Source organism: Plecotus auritus (genome assembly GCF_963455305.1).
Source record: "Plecotus auritus genome assembly, chromosome: 4".
NCBI lineage: Eukaryota > Metazoa > Chordata > Mammalia > Chiroptera > Vespertilionidae > Plecotus > Plecotus auritus.
In genome coordinates, this window is record NC_137775.1 from 181,308,984 (window position 1) to 181,332,459 (window position 23,476).

Consider the following 23,476-nt stretch of genomic DNA (forward strand, 5'->3'; position numbering starts at 1 on the left):
GGGCTCCGTGGCAGCTGGGAACCAGGCAGCGCAGCGGGCTGGCCGCTCGGCGTCTCCGCAGCCGCGGCCGCAGCCGCCCGAGACTTCGCCGCGCTCCCGGGCCAGGCCGGCCAGGCCCCAGCCGGCTGCAGGGAGGCCTCGGCCTGCTCGGCCAGTCGCCTCGGCCTCAGTTCCACGCGGAACCCCATCTTCGGCCAAAAAACCCCTTCCGAACGCGGATATTATTCAGAATAAAAACTTTATTTATTTTTTTGTTCTGTTTCTCAGAGTGTGAGCAGCAAGGAATGTAGAACTCTCAAAACAAATCTAGCGTTTTTCGCGTTTACAGATTGTTTGCTTCAATTCCGCCGGATGTTACAAACTTAAATCACTGTTTTCGAAAGCTGGATCCTCTCTGGTATTATTGCATCATTACCATTTTTTATAAAGAAATTACATTTCCCTTTCAAATAAAAAATTTCCTATGTACGCCAATGCACCATTGAACAAAAGGCCCACGAAACCTTCTGAACAACCAGGGTACAGAATTTCTTTAATATAAATACGAACGGATGGGGATAAATAATATTTAAAACTTAGATTATTCAATGCTTGCAAAAAAAATATAAATAAATCTGACTGTTCACCAGCATACACACACGGAAAGACGTACACTTAGTCATCCTTACACAGGGAGCCCCTGTTTCAAAGCGCCTTTGATTTTTTTCTCGCTCTTTACAAGAAGTGCAATAAAAAAAAAAACTAAAATTAAAAAAAAAGTAATTGCTTCCCCTCGGGAGCCATAATGTACGAACAAATTCACATTGAAGAACTCGGCTAGAAAATTTGTTCATATACCCTGTTTCTGATCAAAGAGTAGAGAAGGTAAAGGGTGCGGGCCAGCGGCCGAGCTGGGGCGGGAGGAGATAAATATCGCTACTGATACTGACAGCCATTCCAGCAACCAAGATTGCTACGTCACATAAACTATAAAAACGCGTTACCAAAGAAAACAAAACGGGAGGGAGGGAGGTGGAAGGGGGCGGAGGAGAGAGAAAAGGGAGGTGCAGGGAGAACCTTAAGACAAAACAAAAAAAGCAAACGAAGAAAGGTGTGGGGGTGGGGGGGACTCTCCTGGCGCGCAGCCCCGAGTCCACCATCACAGGTGGGTGAGCTTGGGGGCTTCCTGAATTCTTCCCTGAGAAGGATGGTGGGCGGTAAGGTCCGTGTAGGTGGGGTGCGGCTCCCCTGGCCCAGGCCCGTGATGGTGGCCGCTTCCCAGCGGCCCAGCACCCCCGTAGTCCATGGCAGCCGAGGCAGCGTGGGGGAGGTGAGTTAGGCCAAAGAGGGCCGGCCCAGAGTTGCTCATGGGCTCCACATAGCTGCCCCCCACGAAGACGGGGCTTCCCTGTAAGTGTGGGGTCCCATAGCTGCTGTTGCCCTGCAGGCCATGCCCGTGCGGGTCATAGTCGGGTGTGCCCCCTGCGCCTGCCCCTGCAGCTGTGTAGCGCTTCTGTGGGGGCGGCGGGGGCGCGCAGCTGGGCAGAGGTGCGGGGTAGGAGGCAGGGGGCAGCCCATAGGTGCCTTGGGGGGGCTTGGAGAAAGGCGGGGGCGACTGGGGCTCGTAGGGGACACTGTTGACCAGCGAATGCATAGAGTTCAGATAACCGCCAGCGCCCGGAGGCACGGGGCTACGACTTGGGGACTGGCCCCCTGATGACGTCAGCATGCCCTTGCCCTTCTGATCCTTCTTGTACTTCATGCGGCGATTCTGGAACCAGATCTTGATCTGGCGTTCGGTGAGATTCAGCAGGTTGGCCATCTCCACGCGGCGTGGCCGGCACAGGTAGCGGTTGAAGTGGAATTCCTTCTCCAGCTCCACCAGCTGCGCGCTGGTGTAGGCCGTGCGTGCCCGCTTGGAGGACGCCTGCCCAGGCGGACTCTTGTCGCCTGCGCAGCTCTCCCCTGCCAGGACAGAAGAGAGGAAGAGTGGTGTCAGGGGCTGCTCCCCAACCAGACCCCTCTTTGCTACAAACCCCAAAGTGCCCTCTATTTGTCAGGGCCCAGAAAGGGTGAGGAGGAAGTGCGTGCTTCCTCCATCCTGGTGGGAAACTGCTGGTAGGTAGCCCCTTATTCAGTCAAGTTGCAAATCATGGGCTTCTCCAACCGGCAGAAAAGCAGAACCCCCAGTTTGCCATCCTGGTCTGTATTTCCTTCCTGAGCTATTCACTTTCTGACTCCTGGTCCTGCAGGCCTATAAGACTGCAAGCTCCTTGTGGGCAGGTCTCACCGCCTTCATTCCCTTCACACTGACGGGAATGTGGGCCACCTAATATACGCTCAATAACCCTTTCCTTCATTCACCGTCTGTCTGAGCGGTTGGACAGTTGCCTCAACTGGACACTTAATTTCCCCGGTGGAGATGGGTGGAGCAGGTGCCCCAATCTGGAAGCCTTCTCTGCTCAAAGGAAGAGAACCCATCAACAGTATCCACTGCTGGTGGCGAGGCCCAGGCCCCTGATGCTGGGTCCTATTAATTAGGTTTCTCCATGTCATCAAGCAGCCTGCCCCAGCTTTGCTTACTAATCTTGTGTCCTCCCTGGCCCCCAAATCCTAGTGCAGGAGGGTCCCAGATTCTCAGAATAGAGCACTGGCAACCGGAGAAGGCAGGGGCAAAGGTAACTGGGATCCTGGGAAGCCCCAAGGCCTAGGGCCTATCATCCACTGGAGTCGGGTTCCAGGAAGCCCATGTGGTTCCCATTAGGATGACAAATCTGAATCCCCTCCCAGAGGAGATCCTGGCTGCCTTCGTTGTGCTAAATCTGAGTAGGGCCTTCCCAGAGGCAAGGCAGCCGCTCCATCTGCTGGAGCAAACATTAAAAATAGGCTGATTATAAGCAAAGCATTGATTCTGAATTGGAGGGTGATCAGACCTGCTTTCACTCTGACACATTTCAGTGTGGGGTGGGTGTCAATATTTCACTAAAAATGAAGAATTGTATGAAAAAGAGAGTGGAGCTCGTGTTTGCTCTGCACGAAGGTCCTCACTCCAAGAGTAGAAGAAGTGGTTCCAAACTCACTAGGCCCACTCGCTCTGGGAGAAGTCCAGAGAGACTTCCATTAGGTCTCTCTGGGGTTTCCTGTGCACATAGTCCTGTCACCTCCCTAGTTGCAAAGACTCTGGAAACCTGTGTAGGACAGAGAGGAGGAGCAATGGCTCCTTGGAAATGTTCCAGTGCTCCAAACCGTGCTGGCTGGGCCTGGAGCTGGCTTGGGAAACCTGGAGCCAGGCCAGAGGACCCTCCTCCAGAAGGCACCCCTTTACCTGAGCTGGAGCCGCTGGTTTTCTGCTTTGTGTTCTGCCGAGACTCCTTCATCCAGGGGAAGATCTGTTTGGCCACGGTGGGCGAGTTGAGTAGGGGGCTCTTGGCCGCACTGGCAGGGGTGGGGTTGCTGCTGGCATTCTGAGGTGGGGAGACTGAAGATGGGGCTGGGGGCGCTGCAGGAGCTGGCGCGGGGGGCTGCTGTGGTGGTTGAGGCTGCTGAGGGGCAGGGGGCGCAGCCTGGGGCGGTGGTGGGGCCAGGGGTGACTCGCCCAGGCCTGGGGGCTGGCTGGGCGGCCCGCTCAGGGTGTGCAGACATGCCTCACTCAGCTCGTGCGCCTTAGGGTGGCCCCCAGCGCTGGCGGGTGATTGGAGTGAACAGGCGGGTCGGTGGTACTCGCCCTCCGCGCCCAGAGCTGCGGACGCCGAGTATGGCTGCTGGCTGGCATTATAAGCGAACCCGTTGGCTGCCTGATAGGGGTAGCCACCGTAGATCGCGGAGCTGTCGTAGTAGGTCGCTTTTTGCATCGCGTTGTTTCACGATCTTGATCACACACTCTGACAGGGGCTTGACACCCGTGAGGGCGCACATTGGCACGCCCCCGCGGTCACGTGACGCTCCGCCGCCAATGGCTGCCCCGCGCAGACCTGGGGGGGTGAGAATCGCGCGGTGAGGGCTCCGCGCAAATCCATCTTACTCTCAATAGCTAAGTGACATGAAAGCCATAAAAGAAAAAGTGGTCAGCAATATTTAGCTGCACGACTTGGCCCCGGGCGCAGAGAGCCGCGCTATAAAAAGCCGCTGGAATTTACTGGCGGCTACAAATATTTGCTTAACTTGCGTCTGGAGTTGGGGGGTTTTCCGGGGAGAGAGGAGGAGAGTGAGTGAGGGCTGGGAGCTGGAGTCCAAAAGAAGAAAGGCCTGATGGGTTAGAAAGGAACAGGGTTGGGATCCTTCTTTTCCAAGGAAGAAGAAATTCAGGGTGTCCCTTCCTCTCTGCTCCGGCACTTCCTCCAGTGAGCCCCAGGTCCCCCTCCCTCTGGAAATTTTGGAGAAGGGGCAAGGAGGCAAAGGGGAGTCGCCGATTTTTCCCCTCCAATTCTCGCTTTACCACTTGTCTTTGCCAAAAGAGCCCTGACAGGGAGTGATATCCCATCCACCCCCATTTTGGATGCTCCAGAACCAAAAGGTATGCACAAAAAATGTTCAGGTAATTGCCCTACTCGACCCTACTGAATTTCAGAAGCTGGGATTGTTAGCCAGTTATTCCCCCTTTGCAGGGATATGGCCCACCTCCAAATGAGCCCCTTGTGGCTGAGAAGGGGAGAGAGAAAACTTTAGATGGGACATCCTGTGTGAGGAGGGACCACCACCAACACCCACTCCAGCAAATCAAACTCCAGTCCTGGACAGCTTTTTACTCCTCTCCTTTTCCTATTTCTCAGGCATGTCTCAGCAAGCCACTCCCACCTCTTCTCCGCTGCAGAGAAAGGTCCCCAGACCCTCCTGCCTTAGATTTTCTGAGGTGCTGTTATTCAGGCAACTATCAAATTCTACCTGTTAAAACATGATGGATTAGAGAAAAAAACAACCCACCAGGAACCTGAAAAACCAGCGTTCATCTCCATGACCACCGCTTGAACTCTCCTTCCAACTTAACGATAATAGGTTCTGTCTTAGAAACTGCTATGTAATTTGATGTATGGGGGTCATTTGGCTCTGGACGAGGGATGGAAGCACAAGCCATAAAACCCTGCCAGAGTTCCCTGATCTTTGTGTGCTGCTGTTGTTGATATTTGTTACTTGGCCTATTTACCTGCTTCAGAAACACCAAGCAAAGGGCAACCCTGGAAATCTAAAAAGCAATGGAAAGCCTTCTCAAGTCTTTTTTTGTTTTGTGTTTTAGAAAGCAGTTTGCAGAGGTGAAATCTGTTTTCCCCCCCAACCTTTGCATGGTCATCCTCGGGTTCTGCTCAGAAAGTTCCATGTGAGTTCATATAGTCACAGTCACACTCTGACACACTCAGAATGTTAGTGTCCGACCATTTAAGAAAATTACAATGACAAATTCATGAAGAAAATGGTTTACACTTCACACCCCCAACTCTGTGTATTTGAGTCCTGAAGTTATTCAAGTTTTCCAGGAATAGCAGACACTTTGTTAACCAGAAAAAAATAATGTAATAAGCATCTACCAGTGGATGATTACACTGTAATTTTGTCTTTAATAACGAACTCCTTTGAATTTCATTATTAAACCAACAATCTCACCAACATCTGGAAAACAAGCACAATTAATTTTCCAGAACCTCAATTAAAAATTACAGCATCCCTTATCCAGAGTTATTCTGCGTGATCTTGAGCCCTGGAGTATTGTTTCTCTTTTGGAGATGGGAAGCTGCAGATACCATAATCAAAAGTAAATAAATGATAAAATAAAATTTGAAACTGAATAGCCTTTAATGCCTGTTTCCTGTTCTTTCACTGAAAACAGTTCCTATTACATTTGGCAGTGTTAATGTCTGCCATCGTAAATTTTTAAGATACTAGGCTTGTGTAAAATAAAACGTCAGGTTAAGAAAATTACTCCAGACACTTGAACAGCAAGATATTAGATAAAACAAAATTAAGTTGATTTTGAATGTGCACTATTTCAAGTGAATTGCTAACCCATTATCATAAGCTACACCGGCCTGCTGTTTACCTAAGTCTTTTTGTCAAGTTGTAAAATAACAAAAATACCTTTTAAAATCAAAGAGCAAACAACCACCCACATAAACTTAAAATATGAATTCACCTCCCAGACCCCACTAGTGCTTCCTGTTGTTTAAGGTCAGCAGATAACCAGCTGGGCCCCACACAGTCCACCATCCCCACCCAGCCCCCAAAGTTTACAACCTAGTAAAGAAGTTGGCGATTCGCCAGCCAGGAAACTTTGCTTTGCACCCCCAAACACGGGCTGGGAAGAGGAGATTCCTCGGAGGAGATCTGTTTCAGTCACCCCCAGGTGCGAGCGCTGAGAGCGCGGAAGAGGCTAAGTGGAGTGCGGGAAGCAAGCCCTATTGTCTCTGGAAGATCTGCCCAAATTTCAACCTCTTGCCTTCAGACACCGCTCTCTCTCTCCACTGCCGCCCCTTCCTTAGCCTGCCCTCACCCCGAGTTTAACGGGGAACGCGGGGTGAGAGCCCCCAGCTCCGCTTGTCCACCCCTCCCTCCCTCCCTTCCCAACCCCGTAAAGTTGCGGCTGGGCTAGGGGAGAGGGAGCGGTGGGGGCGGGGATGGGAAAGCGGCCTGAACTCGAAGTGTAAGGGTATCAGTCACTGCCGGGAAGGAAGCTCCGGCTTGTGAACTCTTCTTGAACCGAGATTTAAGTCTGCGGCCATAAATCACCGAGACGTAAACTCCGCCATTCAGCGCCGAGAGCGGCCGGCGGCGGCCCCGCTTACCTTAACTTCTGACGAGCGCCGCGAGCGCAGGCTGGGCTCGGGCTCCGGCCCCGGCCCGGCTCGGCGGCCCGGCCGGGTCCCCTCGGCGCGGGATGGGCACCGACCCTCGGCATCAGCCGAGACGGCGGGCGGGAGGGAGACCCCGAGGCCCAGACGCCCAGGCGCAGAGCGTGGCCGCCTCGCTGCTCCGGCACCGCTCGCCCAGGGCGGACTGGGGCGGCTTGGACCCCCCCTCCCACCCACCCCACCCACCCTCCCCTCCCCCACACCCCCGCCCCCTGCCCTTCCCGAGGGCAGCAGCCGTGGCCCGGAGATAAGCGCTAGCCGCGCGGGGCTCCGCCTGGGCTAGTGGCACCGACTTGGGTATGTTTCTTATGAATATTACACGCGGAGCAGCGGCTGGTTGGGGGTGCGGTGGGGGGGGGGGGTTCGGGGCGGGCGGGAGGGGAGACCGAGGCGGCTGGGGCTGGGGCTGGCGGGCCGGCGTGGGGGATGGGGCTGAGCGAGGGGAGGGCCAGGAGCGAGGTGGGGAGCTCAGCGGCGGCGGGAGGAGGGCAGCCTCCCCCACAAACCCCACGCCCTCCCTCTCCTCGCTCCTGGGCGTCACTAAAGTCCAGGAAAATTATGCTAATGAGGACAACGGGCTCTCACAAAGGGGGTCTCTTGCCGGGTTCTATTTCTTAGGAAGCCGTTTGAGAAACCATGTCACCCTCTGCCCCAGACGCTTCCAGTTGAGGGGCGAGGAGAACAGGAACCAGAGAGTTCCCCAGACTTTGGGCAGTTGCCCTCACCTGCCACCCCTAATCCAAGAACCACAAAGCCCATCTTTGGGGGGCTCGGATAGGGCCTCCTTTCTCGAGAGACCTCCCCAAGAGCCTACAGGGCTGCCTGTGGCTGTGTTTCTAGGCAGAAACACTGAAATCCTGGCAGCCAGGAGAGAAGGAGCCGGGAGATGGGGGGGGGGGCGGGGGGAGCCCCAGGCTCAGGTACGCACAAGATTCCAGAAACCTGGGCCTCCAGCTCTTGTGTGCGGGGTCACAGGACAAACATGCAGGTCACTCACAGGAAAGGACTGATAAAGCTCTGACCCCACAGCCACCGACATCTGCGGTATCCACCCCCCCCCCCTAGTCAGTGGTACACAGGGAAGCTGAGCAGAGGAAAGGCCCGAATGTGCCCGAATATTCCCACAACTTTAAGGAGGGTAGTCTTCCTCCCTCCTATTGCCTCGCTCAACTCCCCAGATTCAGAAGCGAACCCTGCAAGGGTATGTGTGTGACAAAAAGGGAGAAATGGAGCTTTCGTGCAATTCTAAGGTGTCAACGGCCGGTCCTCCTCAAAGGAAGGTGTTAAAAATATAAGTAGTATGTTTAAACTGTCAGGGAGCCAAAGTGTCACCTTAGAGCAAAAACAAAGCCAAGGGAGAAGGGAGAAATCAAAAAGCACTCGCGGCCAGGGTGGCCTCATGCATACCAATGGTTTTTGTCATTTATGGCTGGGCAAGATTTATGACTCGGCGCCCCAAAGCTGTAAACAGCACAAAACAGCAAACACTTGCTCCTTATGGCATATTGCAGAGGCTCAACTTGAAAGGGGGAGCCGGGCGGCGTAGGAGGCGAGAGCCGGCCACAGAAATCCGCTCGGCGGCATTTTCTCTTCAAGCTGTCCAGGTCCGATGTGGCATTTGAAGAAAGAAGGCGTGGGTCAATAATCAACCCGCACTTTCTCCTCCAAACTGCTGACGCGACTCTCACGCTTCTCAACTAAGCCAGCTGCCTGCAGGGACGGCCAGCTCTCTGTGAGACCTGCCAGGGAAGGGATGGCCGGCCAAGGGATCGAGGGCACCGAGGTGAGGGCTGGAAGCGCCCGGAGTGCATACCTTTCCACCAGCGCCAACCCTGTGCTGGGCAAAATGCGGGAGCTGGACCCGCCAAGCTGGGGAGCCGGGGAGCCGGGGAGAGCTGGGACAGGAACCGGGGCCGGGGCCACCGCCAGCCTCGATAGGTGGCTTTTGGGCGCAGGCTGCCACAGGCGGAAGCGGGGTTCAGACCTCAAGGCTGGAGTCTGGCGCCTTGGGTTCAGACCTCTCTGCTAAAATCTAAAGTGTTGGTTTTTGAAACAAGGCAGGCGGGGTGATTAAAAGATAATAATTTATAATAGCTAAAGGTCTTTTTTTGTTTATTGGTTTTTTTAAGACAAAAATCCCTCCTGACCATTTTCCATTGCCAGAAACCACCCTTGGCTGCTGCTGTGTTCTTTCCAGGCAAATCCCGCAGCCATGCACCCGGCTCCACCAAAACCACTGAGGTTTTCTTTGCTAAGAAGACCCCATGGCTCCCCAAATTCTCCCCAAGGCCCCGTGCTCCCAACCTCTCGCCCACGGGGACCAGAAGAAACCCTTTGCTCTGCACTAGAAGAATATTTGGAACAGCGGAGGCACGCTGCTGCCTTCTCAGGGGTCTTCTTGTGAAGTGTCTGAGAGGCCACCGGGGCTGGGACCAAGGTGCAAGAAGACGCATCAAAACCCCCAAATGGGTAGGAAAGTTCGTGAGGAAATACACTTGCCTGTGAGGGTGAGGCTGGCGTTGGGAGGGTGACAAGGGGCTAAGCTTTCTTCTAGCTACAGTTTAGCCCTAGCTCTTTCCTCGGAGGAACAGCCAACCCCTGCTCTCTCTATGTGGCTGCTGGTTTCCTCTCGCTGCACACTTTTGTACAGAACCAGCTGGAGAGTCCTCCCTTAGATATTTACTCTGCTGGCTAGTACTGAAGCAACAATAAAAAGATGCCTTTAACAAACCTCTATTCCCTCTCTTGTTCTTTCTAGTGAAACTATATTATTTATGAGTCTTTAACTGGGTCAAAAATGCGCCAGAACTGGGTCATAAATCAAATGAAATGCTGACAAGTAATTGAACAGCAATTAAAGCTTACATTTTATTTCTGAGGGGTGTTTTAGAGCACTTGAAACGGCCTCAGTTAAACATGTTACTGCCCAGGCTGGCAGAGGGGGAGGGGGAACAGCCCCTCTATTCTAGGGAAGTCAGTCCCACTCGAGTAGGGTAAGCTTATTTGATTTTTTTGAAGTAGAAAGAAAAAATTAGATTTTTTTTTTAAAGTCAGGGGGCAAATCTGCTTCCTGACTCTTGGTAGGCACCCCTTTCTTCTACTCGGAGAGCTCTGAGAGTGGAGGAGAGCGAAGTTTCCCTCACCTCTTCCCGGAGTTTCCATCTCCCAGGAGCACTGGGTCCCCAAAGCCCAATTAGCTGCTAGGGCTTCCCCAGTAATTTGGAAGCACACCGTTTCATTCTCATCTGCCTCCATTCTGGCTACAGCACCATTTCTGGGGCTCGGAGGCCAGAGAAAAGTCTGCCTCTGCTTCCTGCGGACTCTGCCTCCGGACTTCCCTCCAGCCCAGCGTGCACCGGCCAGTCCTCCCACTCTCCAAGCCAGCTGCCGGTGGCCGGGCCACACTCTTTACCAAGCCCAAACCCAGCTCAGGCTCCCTCTTCCCTCTGTCGCCCCAACATTAGAATAACAGAGCTCTTGGGCTTCCAGCACGCTGGCCACCCCAAGCGTCTCCTAAATCCGAGCTGTCCTCCACCCCTACCGGGCAGAGGGTGTGTGGAGAAACAAAGGCGTGTCCTGGGGTGCGGCTCCCTCCATCCCGTGTGTGAGAAATCGCATTCTGCAACCCAGCACCGAACAAAGTGGCCTGAAGCATCATCAATAAAATGGCAGCGCATCTGCACACTCATTGATTTCCTTCTCCCAGCTGCTCCTGCTGCCCCGGTCAGCCCTAGCCCACCATCCCTCACCGGCAAACAGCAGCAATGGGGGGAGCAGCGATTCCCTTTCTCCTTCGCTCAGCGTCCACCCGCTCCAGGCAGTGTCGCCTGGGAGAGCGGCGCTGGCCACCTTAACCTGCGTGGGCACTTCGGGACCCTCCTCCGCCTAGGGCTCCTCTCCGGGTCTCAAGCCCCGCTGTAGTGGACAAAGCCACACTGGCACTGGGAGGCGACCAGGCCCACCAATTAGCACCCAAGTGCCCCTTCCTTTACACCCCCCAACACTTTTCAGGGAATTAAACTCCGTCTGAGGCGCTACTGGGGATCTTTCCAATGGTTTCGGTTCTACAGGAGAAACAAAGGAAGAGGTGGGCTGAGGGTCCTGTCCCTGAACCAGGGTCTCCTCGCCTGACCTTTGTCTCTCACAGCCATAACTCACTCTAGATATGAACAATCAACGGAAATACCTTAAAATAAATTCCATCCTCCTGGCGTGGCCTCGAGTCCCATCGGCTAGCTGGCCCAGAGCCGCTCCATGAGTGCTGAAAACTGCAGCCCGCTAGGAGAGCACTCTCCGGAGAAGGGGAAGGAGAAGGAGGAGGTGGGTGCGTGGGGGGGTGGGGGGAAGCTCTCTCTGTAGAGAATCTAGAAAACGTAATCACAGGCGAAGCCACCCGGGTCTCAGCTCCAAATGCCACAATAATGTGCTGTATTATGTGCTCACGTGGTCATACGTCAACTTAAATCCTTTTATTTGAAATAGGGAATCACTGAAGGAACTAGGTTTCCAAGCAGAACATTTAGCTTTTGCGGGGTGGGGCGGGGGGAAGAGGGGGACCGTGACCAGCAGTAGGGAAGAGTTTTGTCTAGGGCACTTGGATGCTGGGGGCATCTGCCCACCCCCCAACATGTGCCACACAAGGCCAGTTATCTCTCTTATATTCCTTTGCGCTTGACCCAAACATAAGAAAACAGCAATGCTGTCCCCATTCGTAGAGACCACATAACTTTCCTTACAGTTTTCCACTCACAGACCTGCTGAACCCGGCACACCCCAGCACTCTCGCCTCTCTGGCCAGTACACCAAAAGTCAAGGCCCAGGCCCTGTTTCTAGAAGAAAACCCAGTAATGGTTGGCCTAGTCAGTTGACTCTCAGGGCCTGCCATTGTATGGAATGTGCTAACATCCACCCACATGCCACAGCCACTGTAGAAATGCAAAAGGCCCGTAATTACCTGACAAAAGGCTAAAGTCCAGTTGCTTTTGTTCTGTTGGATGGGAGCCCCGTAGGAAATAGGTACTTGGCTCTAGGGTGGTGGGTGGGTCAGAGTTTTGTAGAATCTGGAAGGACCCAGTGCCTGGGCCAAACCTGAACTTACACTTTTCCTCAGTGCATAGCAGAATGAATGATACATGAAATTATAGGCTTCTAATGATGAAAAATGTAAGGGGAAAGGATCTAATTGTCTTTGCAAGAAGAGAAAAAATAATTCCTGGCATCCCTTGAATTAACTAACCTACTACAAGGTAATCTGGAACCCTTTCTGTTCACCCTCCCCTAAGACAGCTCTGGGTCCACCAGCAGAAAATGAACTGGACCCACTCTTCTCAGGAGGAACCTGGCTGAAATAAATAAGACCACACACACACACACACACACACACACACGCACACACACACCCCTGCCATCTGCTTGGTGACAGTCTCCGCTGATTTCAACATTTCACCCTCTCAAGGGCTATCTAAAAACTTCCTCTTTTTGGATCTTAGTTTCTGAACTTTGGGAATGCTCTGAGGCGGAGAGACCCTCATGCCATATTCCTTTGTTCCTGGAGAGCGGGTCTTCTGTTAGCTAGGCCTCTCTCAGCCTGAGGACGAACTTGTAGCAGCTGCAGGAGGCTGTGCATGATTCTTCCCGCCCCTCCCCTCCTGGCCTGCAGGGGAACAGAGGGGCCTAGTGAGACTGTAAGGGCCTCAGGAAGGGGGCCTGCTCATGAGGGTATCCAAATCAGAATGGCAATAAAGGAGGAGACCTCACACCCCTTGGACGGGAGCCCTGCCCTAAGCTGGTGGCACTATTCCCATGAGATTCTGTCTGTAGTATAGCTAGGAGAGAACCTCTGTGTCAGCTTTCCCAGCTCTGACCTAAGCCACAAGCCGGAAAGTAAGCATCGAACGTGAAAACCTGCTCTCTAAGGTTTTGGGGTGGTGGACAGGACCAAAAGCTGGTTTCCACAAAGCACCCCCCAGTCTCCCCAAGGACTCAGGCCAGAAACACACTGTCCTCTGCTCCTCTTACCCACCACCCCCAAATATTTTACACTGAGCTCTCCAGGTAGCCTAGAAAGGACCTGGAAGTACTGCCTGGTTGTTGGTAAACTCCTCTCTCCCCCACCGAAGTTTCTGTAGGGGTTTCAACTCAATGATGGGAAGGGGCCCCCTTCAGAACTCTCAGAACCCTCTGGAGCAAACTGAAATTCCCAAGGCCATAAATCAATGGGAGAAGTCTTTGGTAGTGCTTCAGAGAGAAATGCCTTAACACCAGCAAGGCCTAGAGGCATCTCAGCTCCAGCCAGGAGCCTCCATGCCCCTATTAACAGCCCAGTTAATGCTCCAACTGCTGTTTAACAATTAACATTACTGACTTGGGGTAGGATAAGGTGATTTTGTTGGTCATAAAGGAACATATCTGAGGAAGTCTTAAAGAAATTTAACTTTTGAGGTGAAAACAGCTTCCCCAGGAGAGACCTTGGGCTGGGCAAGCCACCAGAGAACCCGCAGCTGAGAGTCCTCCTTCACCACTCTGAAGTCTTTCCTGGAGCAAGGCTATGGGCCATTTACACTCCCATTCCAGAGACCAAGAATGAAGATGCTCAAGCATCTAGGCACAGGCTGGGAAATCCAGCTGCCAGTACCGCTCCACTCACTCTCTCAGCCCCCAACCTGGTGAGCCTGGGCTGGGGACACATGCCCTGGATCCAGGCCACCAGAGCCAAAATAGGCAGAAAGTTGTCTAGGAAGGAGCAGGTGACTCAGGATGCAGAGCTTTAGTCAATATTTGCAAGGCTGTTGACAGATTAGATATATCTGTATTCAAACACTGCAATCTGATTTCTCTGTCAAAAATACACTTAACATGTTTCTCCCCTTAGTTAACTCTAGTGGTTTTTCTACTCAGCGTCAGGTTAGGCCCTCTTAGCCCACTTTCCTTTGGTGGAGGTTATAGATCATTATTTAACATGAGATATTTCCTGTGGGTGCAACTGCACTACAAATGGGCTCCAAGTTCTCTGGACACACACGAATGTGTATATCACTTTATACACATGGTCTCAAACTCCTGCAACTGTTTATACACGCAGTGATAGTGTTGTGTGCAGAGATGCAAATCAAATGTTCACACTGAGTTGCAAATTCCTGAAATGCTCTGTCTATACTTGATATAAATAGACATACAGTAGCTGAGAAAGTAACCCAGCTTTACTATTGCTCTGTTTAACTTTACTATAGCTAATAAAATAAGAATTGTATCTAAAACACCATATCAGCCTTAGAGCATACCAACAGCATGTTGCAATAAATTAGCAACCTAGCATCTATTTGGGGAGAACATTTTAGGAAAGACCGAGGCCTAGGGAATAGAAAACAAAATCTCAGAAAACTTTTTAAAACAAGTAATTCCTCAAAGAACAAAGCAAACCCATTCCTTCATACCAAGCTTCGGGAAGCTATTCCAACAGCCCCTCCCCCAAATAGGCACGAAATTTATGGATCTTTTACAAGGTAATAAACCACAGTAATTACCTCCCTGCATCCCAAACTAAGAGAACAAATTAAGCCAGAACTAGAAAAGAATTTTAAAGAGTTTTCCCTTGTTCCAAATAGGAAAATAAAACGCTGAGATACAGAAAACCTGTGCTTTTCCTGGAGGAAGAACAGCGGGTCAGCCTGGCTCAAGGAACCTAGAAGTCCCGCTGCCTGCGACAGTCTATACTTTGGAAACACAGCAACTTCCCTCTCTCGCCAAGGAAAAGCAAAAGGACGAGAGAAACTGCGAGGCGGTGAGACCAGTTTCCTCCACGCAGAGCTGGACTAACCACCATTTCCGAACTCACAGTCTCCGCAGGCGCCGCCAGCAGTGGACAAGTAGAACGGCCCACGCAGCGGCCACCGCCTCCGTGGCCTCTGCTGGCTTTTGCCCTGCTGTTCCATGTAGTGATTTGTTTGGAACTTGCTGGAAGAAACAAATACATCCTTCTGACACCCCCGCCCCCCAAGCACATATATCTTTGGTCTCTGCGACCCACCGCGCTTTCTGCAGAACGCCGGCTTTTGCGGGCTCTTTGTCTGCCTGAAGCCTTGCATTCGCGGAACTTGCAGCTGAAAATAACCCAGCTCCAAAACTCTTCCGAAGTTAAATATTGACCAGAGCCTCTTTCCAAGGGCTGCAGCTGCCTGGGAGAGCAAACTCCTGCCAGAGGCCCGGTGCAAAGCCCCAAGTGGTGACGAGTGTGGGCGCAGCGCTTACCTCGGAAGATATTTAAGACTGAACCCCAAATTGTCTCCAACTCCGGAGCGCTCAGGGAATCGCCTTTTCCGGTGTCCGGGCGCTCTGCGGATAAATAAACAGCAGAGGGTGAGCGGTGGCTGCGAAGGAAGGGAGTTGGAGGACCGGAGTTGGAAGCGCGGCCGTTCCGGGCGCCAGGGTGGCCCCCGGGGTGACGCGGACACGGAGGAGTCGCCAGGGCATTCGTCCATACGGCACACTCATTGCTCGAAAGGTTCCCTCTACAAATGGCCTGAAGATGGTGATTTATTTTTGTAAAATAAATACATACTCCATCTCCGCACCCACACTCTTCCTTTTCTTTCTTTATATAGGGGGTGGGCAGGGGAAGGGGGAAGAAAATGGACGAGGCGGAGCGAGATAGGAAGGTGGAAGGGGCTTTGCTGTGGGAGCCTGCTCTGCTCCGAGAGCGCCTCACGCACCTCAACTTGGGGAATGTGAATGCGCGCTTTATTTTCTTTTGCTAACAAAGGGAAGCCTTGTCTGGGAGCATTCAATCACAGACTCTCCCGAAACCTCACTAATAGTGTTCATTTCTGTTTGGCGCGAAATCAAACTCCAGCTCAGCCCATAGGCCACGGGCAGCCTTGAGAGGTTTAGTATTTTGGTTCATTCAAGCCCTGGGCGCGTCACTTCTCTGTGCCAGTGGGCTGCCCAGTCCCTCACAGCAGGCCAGCTATGGCTGCTGGAAACGGGGAAACTGGGAAGGATGTGGGCTAGGACAATACCCAATCTAGGGGCCCTCTCCAGCCTCACCTTGCAGTGGGGACAAGCTCCTAGATGCCCTAATTCTGCTACCACCTTGTCCCTCAAGATCTCTGCAACCCTCTCTTGCTGTCTAACTAGCAAATGGTCAGCCAACTTGAGGGGTGGGGGGAAGATGCTGGGGAAGAGGCGAGAATGGTCCTGGTCAATGAGCTCTGGCTTGGAGAAGGTCTCGGCTGGGCTGGCTCTCTGCCAAGTGGATTGCTTCCACAGCCCTGTCCTTGCCCCACTACCCCTTCACCCAAACCCGCGTAGCCTCCCACACTCTGGCCTGCCCCAAACCAGCCCTCAGTGGCTGTCTGGCATCCATGCAATCCTGCTGATAGTACCAGGAGCAGCTACCAAATACCTGACAGGCCCCCTGACCCCCCACCCAGACTTCCCAGCCCCCTAGCACACTGAACAAGTGGCCGCACACCTGAAGCTGGCTGCCCTCAGCCACCACCGCCCTCCACCAGGCACTTGGGCCGCAGAACCCACGCTGGGCCCCTTTCTCTTGTTCAAACTGGCCCTCTATGTCCCCAAAGGCAGTGCCCCTGTGGCCTTGGAGCTCCTGGCATGACCCTGGGTGAGGTGGGGCTTAGCCACACTGCACGTTGCCACTCAACTTCGTCCCAGAAAGATCTGCTATGCCACCATCTGCCAAGCCACCCCCGCTCGGCGATGCTTAGGAGTATTGTAATTATTATGGTTATTATTATTGTTGCTATTTCCTTATCCCCAAGTCAAATATTCATGGCTGCTGTTCCCCATAAATCGTTCAGACTAATGAGTCACAAAGAGATGCTGCCCAGGTCTCTCCCTCGCCATGGCGGCCACCGCTGCTGTGGCCTCTCTCGGTGCTTTTGGCGCTCGCTCGCCCGGCGCGGGTGATTTATGAACACCGGGAAAATTGAACAAAGCCGCGCGCCCGTCCTGTGGTATCTCTGCAGCCTTCCCCGGTGTGAATCAGAACATTACCAACTGTCTGCGCATCCGTCCCACTTCTTCACCAAGGCCAGGCTGCGACCGCAGAAAACCCGAGCTCCAACTCACATTTCCCCGGATGGACGCGGCGCACTCCCAGGACTCGCAGAAACCCTGCAGAAAGCGCTCCCAGACCCAGCGTGGGCCCGCCAGCTCGGTGCTCCCCGCCGAAGGGCTCTCTCCGACCCTCCAGAAGGAGTTAAAAGCCTTTAGAAATAAATCTGACGGTGTGTGTTTTTAAAAATCAAATCGGAAGTTGGGGGTCTTACTTCTGAGAGAGTCATTCCTAGTGAGGCCCTGCTGACTCCATCCATTCTTGATGATCGGCATTAATTATTTAATGAGTCACGTGACCCCCCCCAGGATTACAATTTCAAGTTCTCCCTCGAACAGGCCTTACACCTTTATCTGCTGCCACCAGGGTCCTTGGTTGGCTTTTTAGTTCCCAGGCCTCCAGAATGCAGACCCCCTTGCCCAGCTCTGGGGCACGGGCACCGCCATGGAAATCCCAGGGCAAGCATAGCAGAATGAGTCAGTCTGGAACTATGAGAATTGTAGACAGTGGGGTGTCCACTGCTCTCCCAGGCACCTGACCCTGACATCTGTCACCTCCTGAGCTCAGAGGCCAGCCCACCTATCTCAGCACCCTTCTAACTTGGAGGAGCACACCTGTGGCCCTTCATGTCCAGTGTGAACCCAGACTCGCTGGCCTTCTGCCGAGGAAAGGTGCCTGTGCACTCACCCCTATCCAAGGTGAGACCAAATCTACAACTCATTAACATAAAGAAAAATGGGCGGGGGAGCACTTAGCTGCCTCAGTTTCCTCATCAGTAAACTAAGGTGGGACCAAAACGGCCTCCAGATCTCTTTTTCCTGAGACATTCTTTCAATCTGGGCTCTCTTTTACCCCCAGAAATCAATTCCAGGGAGACTGGGGCTGACCTGAAAGGGGGCAGGGGTTACTCCATGGGTTTGGGGCCTTGAGAATAAGACTTGACAGAGTTCCAAGACAGAAATTGCAGATGAGAATATTTCACAACAGCCCCGGCAGCCTCCTAGGTGCTATCAAAGAGTTAAAACACGGGACTCTCTTCTTCCTCCTATTTTTTCCAGCCCTTACTCTTTGAGAGAAGCAGCAGCATTAGTCTTGGGTCCATATACTGTATAATACAGAGAGGAGCAGCGGTTGGGCAGGGTCAGCCTGTGCGCTCCAACAGAGGACCTCACCTGGGCTAGGGATGCAGACCAAGCGAGTGTCAAGAACAGCTTTTTGCTTGCACAGAATCCACTCGTTCCAATGGGAAGCCCCAGGTCTCTGTTTGCTACATTGATTCTTTGAGTTTTTTCTTTCTCTCCATTCTAAAGAATGGTTGATCTGTTTCCATGTTAAACTGCTGGAGGGAAGGCAGTGGTGGGTGAGAACAGCACAGTTTGCTAGCTTAGGGAAGCAGGGAGAGAGAGGTGGCTTGGTGACACCCACCCCATGGGGAGGGCCTGAGAGGTGGAGGAGGATGTGGGCACCCTGTGACAGCTGAATATAAAGTCAGAGATGCTGTGCAGAGGGCCCACTCCCCATATATCTAGGTAATCTTCCCATGAGCTCCATCCTGGGTATTAAGTACTCTACTCTGCCTGTCACAGTTGAATTCCTGCTGTAATAAAACACCGGGTATATCGTAGATTTCAGCAAAACTAGGAAAGAGAGCCTGCAAAGTGCCATTTTTCTTCAGGGGGGAGACTCTTAAGTACTTAATTCAAACTGTGACCATTAAAGTGTCTCCTATCCGATTTAGGTTGATTTCAGATGTTGACAAAACTTTTATCTCTCCAGAGTCATGCACAGCTTGGCTATGTGACTAAAGCAGATGAGTGTATGCTAGAGGGAAGGAGAAAGAGAGAAAGAAGAGGAGAGCATGTGTAAGGGTCATTTTGGTAGCAGAAGTATAGAGCTCACACAAAATACTACTGTCTTTAAAGGTCAAGGGTTTGAGGGGCCAATAGAGTTTGCTTTAAAAAAAAAAACAATTAATGAGATAGAAAATTTGTCCTCTGGGTGAACTCTTATGGTTGCCCTAGCAAAGGGCAGACAATGCACGATTTTGAAGCACAAAGTGGGATTTTCTAAGCTGTTATAACAAGCTCCTTTAGAAGACCAAATCTGAAACAGGCAAAACACTAAAGAAATGGCACAATCATCTGGATCATTTTGAAGCATTTTGACTTAGTAAAACTTACCAATACCTTAATAATCAACACAGTTTGGGTAAAAATGCCATTTTGCACTGGAATATAAACACACACACACACACACACACACACACACACACACACAATCTCCATCCTTTCTCTTCATTACCCCTTTTAGCCCCATACAACTGCCTCTAGTATGTAGCTAATTAATGCCCTCATCCCCCTCCTCTGCTACAAAGGAGAAATATAAGAATTTACCTTAATTGATGACAATCTGCCATGTGAGGTTTTGCAGCTCGACACACAATTTCCACCAAGAGTCTAGGCATTTTTTGAGCAGACAGGCAAGATGCTGCGTCTTTGCCCGAGACCACATTATTTGCAAGAAGATCCCTTGCTTCTCCACAGACTTTTCCCAGAGAATGCCTTTCAGAATTGCTGTTGAATTACAAAGAAGTATTTATTGTATGAGGTGATTAATGATTCCTGGGAAAATTGCTATTTTCAGCGTGATTTAATTCCGTTTTACAAGTGCGTGTAGTAGAGGAAGGGTTAATAAGTCTCAGCAGCCATTGCAGTGACTCCAGAGATCCCTGGCACTGGTTCACACCTTATAAAATGCACTTAATGCCAGGTTTGGCCTAACTGGGGAAGGCGGGCACTTGTTCGCCCCTGAGTTTTCTTGGGGAGAGGTGGAGGCCCCTCTGAGACTGGGATCCATCGCTTCCCTCTCAGATCTGGTTTGTTCATAGGTAGACAGCAGCTCGCCTCTGCCTGTATTACACACAGGCAGTAGAGTAACAGCACTGACCACTAGCTAAGGGTTCACCACTGATGGGAAAATGTGTTTAAAACTACTCTGTTATTGCAGAGGTAGGTGAGCACCCCCTCCCATCTCTGCTAAAATTATTACATGAACGAAACATTGCCCTCACCCAAGGCCAGGTGACAATTCTAATATTCTGGGGCTAGTGTGTGTTGGGTTTTTTTGTATCTTGTCCCTTCCATGACAACCAAGTCCAAATTCTCTTGACTGATTAGTAAATCAGTAAACAAATACTAGGGGTATGGAGATTGTGAAGTAGATTTTATTTTCAACCTTTTAAATCTAGATTTCTAGGTTGGGCAGAAAAATCTGGGAGCATCTGAGGCAAGTGACCCTAGTTCAGAGTTTGGCTTTCTGCCAGTGTTGAATACTCCCAGGTCTACCTTGCTTTGGGGTGCAATTTGGGGTGTCATTACGCCTTTTCTTTCCTCAGAAGAAACTCTGGAGGGTGTACTGGGAAAATCCAGTTTACTTTAAAATTTCTTGCTTCAAAAAAAAGAAAGAAGTAAACAAATAAAAATTCCCAAGCTATAGTTACTGAAGAGAGCCTTCAAACCAGCAAAGAAACAAAAAGCAATCTCAACCCTTTACACAAACTATTTTTTATCTCCAGGGAAACAGGCAGATTAAGTGCGAAGGTGCCATAAATACCAAAGGGACCACTTCTTTCCAAGTGTGCTCAGAGTTCAGCGAGTAAGAGCAGCTGCAGAAACTCCTGGGCCCGCAGCACGGCAAGGTTTCACCTTTCATTGCAGAGAAGGACACGTTTCTGTGCCTTACAGAGACCTGAAGCCTGACAGCCTGGCCAAGTTTGGGAAGAAGAGGAGCCCTCTCAGAGCTCAAGGGCCTTCATGCTCTTTGGAACTTTTCCCACAGTGGGTCAAACTCCACAAGAGTTCAGCTCAAGTTGAACACACTCACACAAATTACATGCGCAGTCAGAATCCCAGTGAACACAGCTCAAGCCATCTACAAGAGTTTCTCATAGGCAGGGTCAAGCACCTCAATCCAGAGCGCTTTAAAAAAAAATTCAAAGTAGGAAACACACAAACGTGTTTTAGAACTTTAATGTTTTTTTTTTTGAAACAGAGTTTATTCTTAGCAAGGCTTTCTATATAGCCACACCACGATTTGTACAGTTGCACATGGGTCTAAATGCACGCCCCTCTCCCCAAAGATTGTGCCTCAGAATAAGACAACAATATCACTACAACAATATTTTAAATAAATGCAAGGAAGGGAAACTATTGTGACACATCTACCATTGAGGTCTATACATTTTGAGAATTAAATAATCCTGTGAGGTCCACAATGTCTACTCATTTATTCAGTTCCAGACAAGCTTGTATGAGCTGCCTTAATGAGGGAGGGGGGACAAGGAAGGTAGGAAAGGGTCTGTTTTCTTCTGTTTGCAACAAATATACATATACAGGTCCTTCAGCCATCTCAACAGTATGTGAGGCCAAGTGGTCCTTCTCAGGTACCCAACCCTGGCAGCCTTCCTTAGGCCAGCAGGTTGTTCCACCAGCCAGCAATCTGGCCACTGTCCTCTCTTGGGTGGCAACCAGCACACACTCTTACCAGGATAATGTCCTCTTCTTTTTATTACACTTTTCATCAAGTTGGGTTTTGTTTTGGGGTCTGTTGTGGTCCCGATGGACAGACGGGGAGGGGTGGATGGGGAAAGGGGCAGAAGAGAGGAGAAAAGCAGATGAGGGAAAGAAACTGGTCTAGGTCTCTAGAAGATTATATGGAGGAGGGAATGGGTGTGGAGGCCCCCTGGTGGGGGTGGGGGTGGGGGTGCGGATTTGGGTGGGGGCTCTGAGTCTGTGCTTTCCCTGGCGGGCCTGCGGAGGCCGAGGCCGAGTTGGAGGAGCGCATCTTAGTGTTGGGCAGTTTGTGATCTTTCTTCCACTTCATCCTCCGGTTCTGAAACCAGATCTTGACCTGCCGCTCAGACAGGCAGAGCGTGTGGGCGATCTCGATGCGGCGCCGCCGGGTCAGGTAACGGTTAAAGTGGAACTCCTTCTCCAGCTCCAAGACCTGCTGCCGGGTGTAGGCGGTCCGAGAGCGCTTGGGCTCCCCTCCGTTATAACTGGGGTTGACTGAAAGCCCATAACCCCGAGGAGAAAGCCAAGGCGGAGGGAGTGGAAAGAGAGGGGAGGGAGGAGGAGAGATAAGGTGGGGTGGGGAAGAGCAATGGGACATCATCATTATATAATAACCTGACACCAAGTTCACGCAAGATACATAAAACGGCAAAGAAAATGTTTCACAGGCTATTGACAACGGGAAACACCCGAGAGCCATAAAGAATGGAGCTGGGCCTTGGGGCTGAAGAAAAGCTTCAAAGACACATGGCCTGAAGCCTCTGCCAGGGCAATTAAATTTATGGGGGCTATAATTACTGCCCTAACAGTTTGGCGTCTCGTAAATCTCCCGATAAAGGGACCCCGGGTACAAAAGGGTTCTCACATGGGGATCAGGCTGGCTGGCGCGCACACACCCACATCCCACTGTAGCTGGGGCCCATGGGGCTCCCCTCCCAGGCCCCTTCCCCAGGTCCTCGCCTTCTGACCCCCGCCCAGACCCTCACGCTCCGGCCGGCCGGGCTCCAGCCCGCCCTCCCGCGCCTCCCCAGCGGCGCCACGTACCGGCGCTGACATGGATCTTCTTCATCCAGGGGTACACCACGGGCTCCTTGCCCTTCAGGCCCGGCGGGCTCTTGTCGGCCAGGAGCAGCGGGCACGCGGGGGCGCTGCCCCCTGTCGGGACGCCCGGGGTGGCGGGAGCTGCCTCGCAGCGCCGCGGGGGCGCCGGGGGCGCCGCGCGATGCTGCGGGGGAGGCGGTGGGGGCTGCCGCCCGGGAGGCAGGACGTGGCTCGCGTGCAGGCCGTGCGCGGGACCCTTGGCGTGCGCGGGGGGCTGCTCGGGCTGCGGGGGCCGCCCGGGGCTGGCGCCAGCGCGGTAGCCATAAGGGTAGGCGGCGTCGGCGGCCCCGGGCACGGGGTAGAGCGCGGCCGCGGGGTAGGAGGGCTCGCGGGCGGCCCGCGGCGCGTAGTAGGAGGCGGGGGGCTCGCGGCCGCCGCCCGCGTGGGGGAGCTGGGGCTGCGGCGGCGGCAGGTGCTGGGCCGCGGGCGCGGGGGGCTGCTGGTAGCTGGAGCCCCCACCCGGGCCGCCGTCTCCGCCGCCCGGGCCGCTGTGCTGCGCGTACTCCTCGAAGGGAGGGAACTTGGGCTCGATGTAGTTGGAGTTTATCAAAAACGAGCTCATGGTCATTAATTTGTGAAGTGCAAAAATACTAATTTTTCTCGCGTTGTCGTTTTTCTGGGCTCGCCGAGGCCCCTCCCCCTCCTGCCTCGCTTCCCATCCCCTCTCCCCGCTCCCGTCCCCTCCCCCGCTGTCAAGCGCCCACCCCTCCCCCTCCCGCCGCCGCCAATGCCACCAAAGTTCGCGCCGCTCCTCCCCCGCCCGCGCCCGCGCACCTCCCCACGTGATCCGCCCCCGCCAATGGGAGCGCGGCGCGCGCGGACCCGGATCAGGAAGCGCGCGGGAGGTGATGGATGCTGCGGTCGGGTTCCCGGCGGAGGGAGGGAGCTGGCGCTTTGGTCCCCCTAACCCCCCAACT

General features: G+C 52.7%; 2 protein-coding genes and 1 long non-coding RNA gene across 6 annotated transcripts; 1 reads left to right on the forward strand and 2 right to left on the reverse strand.

Annotated features, from left to right (window-relative positions):
- Nucleotides 1-1,117: 1,117 nt before the first annotated feature.
- HOXA3 (homeobox A3) lies at nt 1,118-19,448 on the reverse strand. 3 transcript variants are annotated; one of them, XM_080664482.1, is made up of 4 exons: nt 19,281-19,448; nt 15,063-15,146; nt 3,305-3,950; nt 1,118-1,944 (listed from the first exon to the last, which is right to left on the reverse strand). In XM_080664482.1, exons 3-4 carry the CDS (start codon nt 3,828-3,830, stop codon nt 1,139-1,141), a joined length of 1,332 nt encoding a protein of 443 aa, XP_080520608.1. In that variant the 5' UTR covers nt 3,831-3,950; nt 15,063-15,146; nt 19,281-19,448; the 3' UTR covers nt 1,118-1,138. The 3 variants fall into 3 exon arrangements, with proteins under 3 accessions (XP_080520608.1, XP_080520610.1, XP_080520609.1); XM_080664484.1 differs by lacking the exons at nt 15,063-15,146; nt 19,281-19,448 and adding an exon at nt 11,002-11,133; XM_080664483.1 differs by lacking the exons at nt 15,063-15,146; nt 19,281-19,448 and adding an exon at nt 6,750-6,850.
- Nucleotides 6,922-9,550, forward strand: LOC308246327. 2 transcript variants are annotated; one of them, XR_013960399.1, is made up of 3 exons: nt 6,922-7,112; nt 8,412-8,598; nt 8,979-9,542. It is a non-coding gene; the product is annotated as an uncharacterized lncRNA (long non-coding RNA). The 2 variants fall into 2 exon arrangements; XR_013960400.1 differs by having other exon boundaries at nt 6,954-7,112; nt 8,327-8,598; nt 8,979-9,550.
- Nucleotides 19,449-20,897: 1,449 nt separating the features above from the next.
- HOXA4 (homeobox A4) lies at nt 20,898-23,197 on the reverse strand. The gene is made up of 2 exons (XM_080665064.1): nt 22,503-23,197; nt 20,898-21,953 (listed from the first exon to the last, which is right to left on the reverse strand). Exons 1-2 carry the CDS (start codon nt 23,125-23,127, stop codon nt 21,595-21,597), a joined length of 984 nt encoding a protein of 327 aa, XP_080521190.1. The 5' UTR covers nt 23,128-23,197; the 3' UTR covers nt 20,898-21,594.
- Between the last annotated feature and the right edge of the window lie 279 nt (nt 23,198-23,476).